The sequence below is a fragment of the Brienomyrus brachyistius genome, chromosome 5 (genome assembly GCF_023856365.1).
Source record: "Brienomyrus brachyistius isolate T26 chromosome 5, BBRACH_0.4, whole genome shotgun sequence".
NCBI classification, from domain to species: domain Eukaryota; kingdom Metazoa; phylum Chordata; class Actinopteri; order Osteoglossiformes; family Mormyridae; genus Brienomyrus; species Brienomyrus brachyistius.
The window spans coordinates 10,545,508-10,558,910 of record NC_064537.1 but is presented as its reverse complement, the minus strand read 5'-3'; the positions used below and the strand labels follow the sequence as shown (position 1 = coordinate 10,558,910).

Genomic DNA, 13,403 nt, shown 5'->3' with positions numbered 1-13,403 from the left:
TGTGGTCGCAGTCTGTCGCGTGCCACGTTTTTGTTTTCCCTTGTATTGTGCGAGTTTCGTCCGGTTCCCCAACTCGACCATATACTGTTGAAGCGCAAACTAGCTGCTGGTTCACGTCAGCGTGAGGACTGTGATGTCACATCTCCCGTCTCATCCCCCATGCTCCTAATTTGTTGAGCACTTTATTGTATTGCTTCAAAAATGCTTCCACTTCCATAGACCGACCAGCAGGAACTTGTCTGAAATGGTACAGTTCAGTAACTGCAATCTTACTGAATTAATTTAAGTAATTACCTGAACATACAGCTATATTATATATTATATTCTATATAAAGCAGGGTTGTGAACTTTGGTCAGCTGGCCGGCGTGAGATTTTCAATTTGACACACATTTATGCACACACATTTACATGTATGTAAGTTTTATTACCTTGTAAATAGTCTGTAGGGTTTGCAAACTACGCCAATGCTTTTGATGTAGCTAATTTTAGGTTTATAATGGAATAATATAGATTTGCTGCAAGATTTCTTGCGTGAGTCAGAAAGCGTGCACGAGTTGGCAACCGCGATAGAGCACTCAACTCACTCTGTGTTCTTAGTTTAGCCTGCAGATTGCCCCTGCATGTTTACAATGAATTTTCTTTTTTTTGTAAACTAAGGCAGTGCAAGAGCAAGTGTGCAGGGGAGGGTGAAAAATGTGGGTTTAGTGAACTGGACAGTCACCACAGCTTGGTACCTCAATTCCGGACTTTCTTTTGTTCATAAATAGAAGCTTCTTTCTCTGCTCTGCGATTTGTATAATTACACGTCAAGCAGGGCTGGCCGTCAGGGAGGTATACACCAAACTCCATCCATTTTCCAAACCGCTTATCCTTCTGGGTCGTGGGGGTTCCGGAGCCTATCCCGGAAGCAATGGGCACGAGGCAGGGAACAACCCAGGATGGGGGGCCAGCCCATCACAGGGTGCACTCACACACCATTCACTCACACACGCACACCTACGGGCAATTTAGCAACTTCAATTAGCCTCAGCATGTTTTTGGACTGTGGGGGGAAACCGGAGTACCCGGAGGAAACCCCACAATGACATGGGGAGAACATGCAAACTCCGCACACATAACCCAGGCGGAGACTTGAACCCGGGTCCCAGAGGTGTGAGGTCACAGTGTTAAACACTGCACCACCGTGCGGCCCCACACCAAATCCCAGCCAGAAATGAAAGGGGTATTCCATCTATTACTGCTTAACTGTGCACGCTGGGGCTCTTTGCACCTGGTGGTGTGACCCATCTTGAGCCCTGTGGTGTTTATGCATTAAGTTTCTCTGTGTTTATCTGCACCAAGCAAATGTGTCTTTGGACCGGGCAGTGTGTTTCATCTTCCTGTGTGTGCAGGTGACTTAGGTTGATTTAGCACTTTTCGGCAAAACCTGGACGCATCATCACCAGTTAGAGCGTAAAGGAGAAAGTAAACTAAAAAAATTCAGTCCATTGCTCTTAGTTCCAATTTGTTTTTGTATAATTCGACCAGCATGAACCTTTACAGCATCATCAGTCTAATGTTCATCATAATTGTTGTTACAGTCCATTAATGTAAAACCACATGAACAGTTAAAAATATAAAAAGCGTCCTTCATGAAAGCACTAGTCTCCCAGTGTGGTCGGGAGTGGAGGGTTCAGTGGTTCCCAAATCCTCTTTGAATGAAGGCTGCATCTGCGAGCAGCAAAGTGCCACACGGGCTACAGCAACAACTAGAGTCCTCAGCTATATGAAAAGGTTAAAACGTGTCACAGGGGTCATCTGTGTCGTTCTGTGCAAGGCAGCTTTACCTCTGCTGCTGCGCAAGGGCTAACGGGCTGCTGTGTGGACCAGCACGCTTCACATTAAAACTGGCTGTGCCTCTGGGTTGGCAGGTTTTAGAACCACTGCTCTGGATGAGGAGATCCACCCCTCCGCCCCAATCGAAAACATTCTTCAGGACCCTCAGGAAATTTAAGGCTTCAGTCGGTATGCACACCCACCCCCCCCCCCCCCCCCCTGACATTTCTGTGTGTCACAGTATAAACAGAGGTCTGTCCTTCCCTCTGTGGACACTCCCCCCTGAGGCACTACACAGCGGGGCTACAGGGCTTTGGGTCTTACTACACAGGCATGGGGGCAAAGTGGACCTGGCGTGCTGTTAACGAGGCTGGAGAAGAGTCCAGAGGGGAAGCTACATGTTACAGAGGGCAGAAAGGGGGGAGAAGACCAGACTGAGAGCAACTGTAAATTGTATTTAAAAAAAAAACAACAAAAATTCTGGGTGGTGTCTTGGAGCAAGCCCCCCCCCGTCAGCTGTACCCTCCTTCAGAAAATGCTACCTCCTCAACCGTAGAATGGTCACCACTCTGTGTAACAGACAGACTTAGTCACAGTATGGGACAGACTGGCAAGACGAACATAAAATCTTCACCAATTCCCTCTTCCTCTCACCTACCCTAGATAAAGACATTCATTCATAACACCCCCCATGTCACAGTGTGGAAAACAGGACAAGTGACAGATCCCCCCCCCCCCCCCCCACCATGCTTTGTTCTCTCAGTCGAGGGAAAAATAGAACTCCTGACCATCCCTGTGTCCCAGTAACAGATGTACGGATTGGTGTACCGCCTCCCTCCCCCCTCCTCCGTTTTAGGCCTCAGCAGAGATCAGAGACATAGTCAAAGTCACGGAAGTTGTCCTGGTCCTTGCGGGACAGAAGGCGGGGCTCCCGAGGTGGGGTGAGAGTCGGCAGCTCAAGAGTGAACTCATCATCGAAGTTACTGACATCCTCCCTGTCCCTGATGGATGGTACGAAGGGCGGCGGCAACTTCCTCTGCAGCAGGGCCTCCCAATCCAGGCCCTGGGGGCGAAGAACCGGAGTCACATGATCTCGTGAGAGCCGAAGACACAGCTGCAGTGCGTGCAGGCCAGCAGACGGCTGCATGCTCAGTATGCAGTTACAGTGCAGTATTTACCCGTATACCTGATGGCAACACCATATAATACAGAGGCAGGCATGGCAAAACACATGACTATACAGCACGAAGCTGACCTAAGTAAGGAGCCTAGAGAGGGAGAACAACAAATGGAAGCCAAAAAGCAGAGCGCGTAATGGAGAGGCTGGAGCTTGTTAATCACTGGGCTTGACATACTGCAGTGCAGTGTCCCTCAGATCTCTGCATGATTAAAGGGCTTGGTGGGCTGTCAGGCACCTGAATCAGGTGTGCTGCTGATGGAATGTAACAAACATGTGGATTGGCTGCAGGTAGCCAAAGAGGGTTTGGGAGAGGAAATTAGAGGGACAGCTAGATGGAGGGCCAAGCTGGTGATGAGGGCGGCAAGACCCGGGTGTCTCACCTTGAAGAACGGCTGCTTCTTGACATCTTCAGCGTCCTTCTCACTGGAGCCGAGGCGTCTGTCCGGGTTCCTTCTTAACAGCTGTGGTGGGTAAGAGAGCGAGGACAGGTCAGAGGAGGGGGTCTGGCCAGGGGAGGGAGGAGCTGAAGCAGGAACCCATAAGCCACTGTGCAGGGTGGACCTGTTTGTTCTGGTCTGTGCGCTTCCCTGGTTAAAAACTGCTACGCTTACACCTACAGGAGTGACTATTGAGAAGGTAACCAGTGGTCACAGGTTTTAGATAACAAAATAAGATTCTGTAGATACCCATGCTGCTGTGATGCACAGACATTGGACTGGCCACATTATTCTATGTATATAATTGTCTACTTCCATAACTAAAAACTAATTAAGTTCAACTCAAGACACACATTATCTCACTGTGACATCACAAAAGCCCCCTGGAAATACTGAGAATATCTCTAGCTATTTTTTGGTAGCTAAAAGCCTCTGGGGGTGACTGTAAAAACTTCCAGGAACAATCTTCCTTCATTTCATAAAGGTGGTGGAAGCACGTAACCTAGTATGTTTAAACAGGAAAAATAACCTCTAAGGATGCTGTCATGAACAACAATTTGTTCCCCAAACAAATTTCCAAAGAAAACACCAAAATATCACTTGTATATGCTGTGTCATGGCCCTGTCCTGCAGCCTGCCACAGGCACAGAGGACGGAGGTGTCGATAACAGAGTATTTGCTCAATCCTACTTTATTTCTGACAGCTGCACTGAAGGATGCTGGCACTGATCACACACACAACCTTTTATGGAAAAATTTTAATCCAACTATATACGGCTGCCACTGACATCCTGTCCTAGAAGCCCCCCCCCCTCATTTTTAGAGGCTTCTTCAGCTACAGTTAAATGACATTCTGGCCAGTAATGGACCCCATCAGGACAGGGCTACATTCCTGACAGTGCAGACTGGCAAACAGGTTTGCTCAACACGATGATACCATGATGTTACAATCTCACAACCATTTCCTGATGGACCCCAAGCCACTGAATATGCCTGAACAATATAGTCTCATGAACACCTCACGTGATAAATCAGAAGGTCAGTGGACCGTTCAACAGCAGAAAGTGGCTGTGCTGTTGGTCAGACAGTGGGCAGAGGTGGCCTAATGATTAGGGAAGCACGCTTGTAATTGAAACATTGCTGGTTTGAATCCCCAACCAGCAAGGCACCACTGAGGTACCCTGAGCAAGGTACCGCCCCCAAGCACTGCTCCCCCAGCGCTGAATTAGCTGCCCCCTGCTATGTCACGACGTCACATATAGGTTAAATGCAGAGGATGCACTTGTGCGCTGTGTGCTGTGGTGTGTCAAGGTGTGATCACCTAAGAAAGGAGTAGTTTCGATTTACTGCGTCAAAGAGAGGCATGCAATCACACCACGTACCCGTCTCATCAGGCTAATGGCCTCTGTGGAGAGAAACCGGGGATAGCGGACTTCATCATTCACGATGCTGACCGGGGATAGCGGACTTCATCATTCACGATGCTGTCGAACACCTCCTCCTCATCGTCACCTGGGAAAGGGGACTGCCAGCAGAACAGACGCACAGACGCATGGACAGGGAAGCGGTGTGAAGAGGCACTATATGCCAGACACGCTTGCTCATAATCACACTTACTGCATGGAAAAAAGAAAAAAAAAAAAAAAAAACACAGTCTCACCTCACCAACCAGCATTTCGTACACCAGCACGCCCAGTCCCCACCAGTCCACAGCTCTGGTGTATGATGTGTCCGTCAACACCTCTGGTGCCAGGAATTCCGGTGTGCCACAGAAGGTGCTGGTCCTATCGCCATATCCCATCCCTGAAGGCGGTAGGATAACCGAGATCACTAACTGACTCTGCCACACGCCTGTTTCTCTGTGAGGTAGAAACCTACGCACCCTCTTTACAGAGGCCGAAGTCTGCAATCTTTACATATCCTTCCATGTCCAACAGCAAATTGTCCAACTTAAGGTCCCTGTGGGAGACAGCAATTAATGTGGGGGACTGAGAGCATGAGGAAGGAGATGAGAGGACAGTGCGGCAGGGTCAGAGCTCACCGATAAACGATCTTGTGGTCGTGGAGAAACTGCAAGCCGAGAACTACACAGGCAGCATAGAACCTAGAGATGAAGAGAGATGCGTATGGTCAGGGCAGGCTCCCTGATGGAGACAGAGACGCTTACAGGTGCAGAATCACGCACATGGCACGGGGCTCGCTGAAGACGTCGGCGTGGATGTGCATCATTAGGTCGCCCCCGGCCGTGTACTCCATGACGAAGCACACATGCTCCGGCGTCTGGAAGCACGCAAACAGATTGACCAGGAAGGGGTGCCTGGAACTGTTGACCGTCTCAAAGATCCGCTTCTCACACATGAGACTGAGGAGGGAGGGGGACAAAGGCAGGGGGGCAGACAGAAGAAAGAGGGAGAGGAGTAAAGGGATTGAGACAAGTGACCAAATGCCAGTAGATAAGTGTGTGTACAAACACCCAGTTTCACTCACGCATCCTATGATGTCACATAGCAATAATGCACCCCCCACCCACTGGTTTCCATGGTGATAGGTCATACCTCTCCACCTCGTCCCGGGCCACAATGTCTCCCTTCTTCAAGGCCTTGATGGCGTACAAGGTACCTGTCTCTTTGTACTCAGACAGCAGCACCTGAAGAACACATGGATGGGTGGGAGGGTATATAAGGCTGTGTGGAGTGTGGAGTGGGGGGGTGACAGCAGGAGGAGGGGTGAAGTGAGGGCACTTGCCTTTCCGAAGTGTCCCCTGCCCAGCACTGCGACCAGCCGGAAGTTCTGAAGGGAAAGGGGATCACTCTTCTGTTTACTAAAGAAAGAGAAAGAGGTTCATCATTAGTCAAGCCAACACTGCACACTGTACTGCTATCTGCAGAAATGTCTGACTGTTTCTCATCTATAGCCTTGTAACTGGTTTATCAAGGGACACAACTACCACCCAAGACTGCTGTAATTACAGCCCTGGGGAGAATATGCTTCTTTTTTATATCACACGGTGATCCTTCTGGAAAGGACTGTTGTTGCATCCAAGGTATGACCTGCCTCATGTCCTGTGCTTCCTGGAATTGCCTCCAGGTCACCGAGACCCAAACTGGACAAGCAGTTAGTGAGAATGGATGGACGGTGCTTTCTGGATTAAATGGTTTTAAAGTGTGTGCTGGGAAGCAAACCTAAGCAATCATTTGTCCAGAGGTCCTGATCAGGGCTTCCAACATGCCATCAAAATAAGCACAGGTGCTTGGGAAGCTTACCATCCATCCATCCATGGCCAAGCTTGGGAAGCTTACAATTCCTATATTTTCCCCATGCGTTCATCCAGGTCCTTATGCTAATGCAATTCATGTTATGATTCTGCAGCATTACCGCCGGTGCTATGAATTGCACCCTGCATTTAGTACATTTGTCAAACATCACTCGGCTTTGCAAAGGGACAGTGAGCTGTTTAACGTCTCGTTTCTGTCGATCCATGGCAGCACGCCACAAAGAGGGGAAAAAAAAAACACTTGAGGGAGAACAAAAACCCCGAAGTCCACATTACACAAACAGTGACAGACCTCAGAAACTAAAACTTGCCCTACAGCATAAATATTTTAAAAATGCTCTGGACCAAACGGTAGATCTCTAAGCCCACATTGTATAGCGGTCATGAAGCACCTGTCTGTATTAACCTTGTGTTCGTACTCTCATCGCATTAGTAATAATCATTTTTAATTCATAAATTATTCAGGCTAAATAAAAAAAAAAAAACTCTGGGAAGAAAACCAAATTTGACGTGGCGTAGATCAGAGGGAGAAAACTGCCTCCAATCAACCTATGATTGATTTATTACAATGTGCTGCCTTTGAAGTCCTCCCATCTTCTGTTGTGATTTGTGAGGCTGACGGAGGCACATAGGCTCACTATCGTACCGCCTGCAGCACCTGTGAATCCCACGGTGTGAGAGCATGTGTGCGCCCACGTGCCTGTACCTCTGCTGGGAGCTCTGGGAGGGGGTTCTTTGGGGGCGTTGAGGGGTCAGGTCTGGGGGGCTGAAGGGCTCGATCACAGGCAGCCGCTCCTGGGAGGGGTACAGGCAGATGGGATAGCTTGTTAAATGTGTGCCAATGAATCGACCTTGAAGAGTCACAGTCAGACATACAGACTCACATGTACATAGAGGCACATTTTTTATTATTCTGCTCCCCCATGCTGCCCCCCCCACATATCTTTCAGGTTCCTGGTAATGCATTTTCACAATAATTAATCCTGTAATCCTGGAGCCACACTGACCACACCATCTGCCAGCCCCCCCCCCCCACCCCCCATTTCGCTCACTCTATGGAAAAAATAAATACCCCTCCCCCCTTTGCGGATCATTCTAAGCTTTTGGCCACATACCTGGTAACCACACTACCTTCTAACCAACGCGGAACTGGAGCTAATTAGGGTTGCCTTACTCACTTCACATTCTCTTTGCCTCACCCTCTTTAATGCAATCCCATCAGTCTCTGTGGCTCAAGTTCTGCACCCCAGTTCCTCCGTGAGACTAATCCTCCCCTCAGATAGCTCAGATTACAGCTTCGGGAGCCTCGGCAGGGTCACACAGTCATTGTGGTCAGTCACGTGACGGCTGCGTTCCTTCTTACTTCTGGCTGACACTATTCAAACGATCAACTGCAAGAATCTGTGGTTCATGGGTCTCAAGGCTCCACTTCATCTCATCACCCCCCTACCAACCCACCCCCATTCCTCCCCATCTGCCTCTCACCGGGGTGTGGGTGTCTATGTCCTTCTTTATGTCGGGCTTCTGTGGCGAGTCACCCTCCAGATTCAGCTTGTCCATGGATATCTCCCTGAGACACACAGATGGTATCCATCATCACTATTGTTACCAGTGTGTGATTATTACTGTCTGTCAGGATTTGTATTTGCTGGGCGGCACACTGCAAGTGAACATGCAGTCTCTGGATGGTTTTACATTCAAGGGGATTCATACACATTCACACCAGCAGGCTACACTGAGTAAATGGCCTGTACCCAGTGCTGTGAGAGTGTGCGTTGGGGCTGTAGGTGCCGGTGTTGTTCATTGTGGGAATGGCGTTCTTCAGCAGCCGCACCCAGGTGCTGATGTCCACATTCACCGGTCGACTGTGCAGGATGGTCTTGCCTGTACGACACACACGGTACACACAGTGAAGCACAGCCTGCACTAGCCTAACTCAAAAGCTTCCAAGTAAAGCATTACCGTGGCCACCAGATGGAGCTAAGGTTCTCAGGTCAAAGACAGACTGGAATAGCCATTGTCGACAGACTGAAAGGCCCTTTATCGCGGATTGGCTGTGCTCCACCGTGGGCGTTTATGGAGCAGCCTGAACAGGACGGCCGCCTCTGTGCAGTTTTGAAGGTGCTGCTGTGATATTTAGTGTAGTAACCCTGACTGGGTTAGCAGCTCGACTGGCACTGACCCTGCCTGCATTGGAGAGACACGCGTCTCATGGCCCTCTGATCTCGGGTCACCGGAGAATAGCTCTGATCGAGAAGCTCTCAGGTCTCACCTTGCTGCTTGGAGAAGATCTTCTTCTGTCTTTGGAGGCGAGGGACACGATCTATGATGGGGTTGAAGAAGGTGACCTGGAAAACATGTCACACACACATCACATGCGGGCACCGTCCTCCACCTCCGCGGGCGACGCCTGGTGTGTGTGCGCAAGTGCTACAGCCAGATCAGCGGTGAACTTATTGCCTGATAGTCATCCTTTACAACTGGCCAGCAGACATTTCATATATACAGACACACAGACATTTTTTTCCCTTAAATCTGTAAAGAAGCCATTACAACATAGAACAAGTTCTGAAAAAAATAATTTACCCATTCAATAAACATGTGTTTAACGCATTTGTTTAACAGTGCCGCAGTTCTGTATGGCTGATTCTGTATACTCCACCTATGGGCTGCTGTTGTTTAACCTTTTTGCACAATTCACAAATACGTCAGTGACATCAGTATGCAGATGATACAGCTACACGTCTCTAGGGGCAGATGCTCAGAAGTCTATCAGCTGTTTGGATCAATGACATCACTGCATGGGCGTCTCAGATCTTTCTACAGCTCTAAGATGAGACAAAAGTTCTTATAACGGGTAGTGAAGCTAAAAGACCCGGATAAAACTGTGGGCGTCACTTTGTAGAATAATCCAACTTTAAGGATAGTCTATTTCCATTTACGGAATTCTGCCAAGATCTGCGATACTCTCCCCACTGTCAAGCTAACACCAAACACTGAAAGTGCTGCTATGCTGTTGTCAGGCCCACCTGAGAGCACAGTGAGTTCAGAGCCCTGCCGCTAGGATACTGACATGAACCAGCTACAGCGATTTCACCAGCCCTCAAAATTCTCCAACAGTTAATTTTATTTTTTAGGACTAAATTTAAAATCCTTATGAAAACTTTCAGCTTTCTTCATGGGCCAGCTTCCTCCCAGTGATTTGCTTTTTAGATAAGTTCCATCCAGAACGCTTAGTTCCAGCAGTAACCTGTGGGTAAATCAGCCTTTACTCACCATTGCACCAGGCTGCAGAATTTTCTCTCAGTTCATCAGAAAAACATGAATGCACACGGGGGATGCATTCAGCTTCTGCTTTCAGTTAGACTAACTTCACTGCATTTTCTCAACAAAATCTGGTTGTGGCATTTGTGCTGTTCTGTTTTTTTGCTATTTTATTGTGTTTTTTTTCCATCATTTGTGTTTTTATGCACCCTGTTTTTCATTCCTTCTTTAAAGCACTTTGTATGCAGCATGACATAAAAGTGGTACATAAATGAAACTATTACTGTTATCACCACAGATTAGAGGCACTGCCGCGGAGCGTGTCGCTAAACGGCATTACGTGCACGGGTACAAGAACATCTTAGTGTTTCTCCCAAATCCCATAACCCGCTTTCCCTACTTTTAAATCAATAAAGTGATTGACATTAGCAGCATAAGCTGTTTTTTTATGTTAATCTGAATCTAATGTTTATGCTGAGTTTTATTTTATTATTGATCTGGCACCGAGTTTAGCATGTGCTGCTCATTGTTTTGTGCTAGTAGGGAGATGACCATTGATCGCAGAACTATTCATGTGTACAGAAGTTTGCAATGACACAGCGAAATGTTAAATACACACCAAGGAAAAACCAGCAGAGCTTCTGCAGAATAAGAAGCATAAAATATAAATGATTACATATTCGCAGGTTAGTGCATGTTCCATATCATTCATTATGTATGTGTGTCTCCCTCTACCTCCGCCAGCAGCAGCCCCTGCGGCTCCAGGTCCAGTTGGACCTGGTGCTTCTGGTTGTCCAGGAAGTCCTCCAGCTTCAGGTACTTGAGGGCGCACAGGGAGCGGTAGTCCTTCCAGTACACGGCGATCTCCATATCCCTAGACTGTAGGACACAGCAGGCGTCACATTACTCGGGTTACGGCACAGCGACACACACACACACAGCGGCATCAGGCATCTGCTAGGCGCCTGCTGCTGTCTCCAGCAAGTGACAGCCAGCATTACGCAGCGAGTGCTTTATATACGAGCAGCCCTCCAACATGCAGGGACAAATGTGGGGGGGGGGTTGGTGGCGGACCGGCGAAACTGCACACAGGACTCTTTTTCTGCTCTCAGCGGAGAGTAACTCTGCTGCAGCCGCCCACAGGAAGGCTGCATGCATCATGAAGGGCATGGGGGGAAAGTCTTTGGAAGCCTCATCCCCGGAGGAGTCAAAATCACTGGAGAGCCAATGGGGTCAGGTCTGCTGGGGGATCAGAGCTGGTGCGGTGCCAAGGCATCACCCACTGCACAACATCACTCCTAAGGGTCCTAATCTGAGGGGGCCCATCCAGTTAAGCGCGTCTTCGTCTTTCTGGCATGATGACCGCCTTCCCCTGCTGTCGGGGGAGCTTTGAAAAAAGTCTGCTTTTCAGTGGCAGCACTCTGAGGTATGCAGTCTGGGGAATGGCCAGATCTTTGTAGGCTGGTATACCTATTACTATTCCGGTCGCTCTGATGGCTGCCATACCCGGAGAGTAGCTGTTACTGTGGCGAATTTAACTAGCTGTGGTGAATCAGCTGGGGGTAGGAAATGCCACAATAAATCGGTGGTATCTGGGGTAAACTTGTCCTGGCTGGTGGTTTGCTTCCATTTGGGAGACAGGCATCAAACCCACTGACTCATACTGGACCAAATACTGGACATTTTGACCGTATCTGCGAGAAGGATCGCCTAGATTGAGGCAACTACAGGGGGATAACACTTGTCCTTCTCTATTCAGTGCATGCATGAGTGTTGGGCAGGGTCGTGGGGTCCAGTGGCTCTGGGGCATCTGTTGGTGAGGAAAGATTTACCAATCTTGACTTGGCCAATTACACTAATATTCACGGAGTCAATTGAGGCTCTGATTGGGGCTCTCGAGAGACTGAGCGAGAAGTCTGGGTAAATGGTTGCTGAAAAGGGGTGTATGGCGATCCTGATATCGCTGTAAGAGGACGACGGTCGACGTCTTAAAGACCTGGTGATCCATGTTTTGCCATATGGCTGAGAAACATTGACGCTATCCAGTGACCTGAGATGAAAACTGGACTCTTTTGGCACGATCTCTCTTCGGAGAATCCTTGAGTACCGCTAATTAGACTTTGTATTGAATAAGTAGCTGCTCAGGGTGTCGGAAATGAGGCACATTACCTGCACTATGAGGGAGTGTCAGTTACAGCACTACGGTCATGCGACGCGTTTCCCTGATGGTGATTCTACTCTCAGGATCCTCATTGCTGAGGACCCAAGCGGCTGAATCAAGCCAAGGGGACGCCACCGTAACACTTGGCTGCGAAAGAGAGATGAGATTTCCCGGAGGGTGGTATTGGATTGCATGTTGGCCTGTGGAATCTCCATCTGAGAGTTCAAGGCGTTTCGTCGTGTAGTGGGCGCGACAATGCACTGTACCAGTGTATGCTCCCCAACCTGAACGGACCAGGGAGCAGGGTACGTGGCTTGTGTTTAGGACCCCATCAAGTGTACGTTGGCATTTCTCTTCCTGCAATATCATCCCGTCACCCCAGGCTCTTATACATCAGACGTGGGCTGCGGGTGACGTGAAAGTACACTCAGCTGGGGGCCCTCTGCTGTCCCACAGGACCACTCCAGAAGGTCTCACCCTCTCTAACTCCAGAGTGAAGGTCTGGTTCCAGGCCTGCTCCCCTACGGTCTTCCAGGCAGTCTGACCCACCACGGCGTTCTCCAGCTTCAGCACTGCGCTCACCTCCGCTACGAAATACATACACACATCACACATACATCCCTCCACCACAGAGATGTTTTACATATACACAGTACATGCACAGCTTATACCATACACACAGCACACACTAACACATACGCACACCCTTCTGCTATGCTTCACAGTGAAGCCTGGGTACTTGTGTAAACATACAACTAGACAATATTTACATAACACACACTCATCTTTATTTACACTCACACGAACCTCCCAAACACAATGCATACTGCTCCGTTTGTCAGCCATCTGATTCTGAACACTTTACACACAAATGTACATTAGAAACATACAGGGAGTCACACTCACAGGACAGATCGTCTGTCTTGCTGGGCGCCTTGCCGCTAACGCTGCCACTGCGGCCATAGAGACCCTTGCTGCCACGCATAAAGGAGCGGCCTTCCCCAGGACTGTAGCAAGGCAACACGACTGGCGTCCCGCGGCTCCTCCCGGGCACCACCTCAAGCAGCCCCACGCAACCCTGTAGCTGTACCTGTAATGTCCCTGAGAGACGCACAGCAGGGTGGTGAAGGACTGCTTCATTTTCATACTAAATAGCAGCCTCCTATTTGTACACTGTGGAACTGACAATAATTGCTCTTAAGTATTCCGGCTATGACTTGCTTCTAGCAAATGACATAAAGTTGCACGTTCTGTTCAACATGAACAAGATG

General features: G+C 48.9%; 1 protein-coding gene across 5 annotated transcripts in view; it reads right to left on the bottom strand.

Annotated features, from left to right (window-relative positions):
- Nucleotides 1-1,498: 1,498 nt before the first annotated feature.
- pkn1a (protein kinase N1a) overlaps nt 1,499-13,403 on the bottom strand; it is a 33,467-nt gene continuing 21,562 nt past the window's right edge. For 4 of the 5 annotated variants that reach the window (XM_049015742.1, XM_049015739.1, XM_049015740.1 and 1 more), the window contains exons 7-23: nt 13,039-13,233; nt 12,610-12,719; nt 10,707-10,850; nt 8,980-9,055; nt 8,462-8,591; nt 8,193-8,277; nt 7,414-7,502; nt 6,179-6,254; nt 5,989-6,080; nt 5,619-5,795; nt 5,475-5,537; nt 5,316-5,392; nt 5,094-5,236; nt 4,921-4,958; nt 4,816-4,885; nt 3,377-3,457; nt 1,499-2,879 (exon numbers count right to left, since the gene is read on the bottom strand). In XM_049015742.1, coding sequence (XP_048871699.1) covers nt 2,676-2,879; nt 3,377-3,457; nt 4,816-4,885; nt 4,921-4,958; nt 5,094-5,236; nt 5,316-5,392; nt 5,475-5,537; nt 5,619-5,795; nt 5,989-6,080; nt 6,179-6,254; nt 7,414-7,502; nt 8,193-8,277; nt 8,462-8,591; nt 8,980-9,055; nt 10,707-10,850; nt 12,610-12,719; nt 13,039-13,233 — 1,850 coding nt within the window. In that variant the 3' untranslated portion in view covers nt 1,499-2,675. The other variant, XM_049015743.1, reaches the window with a different exon arrangement.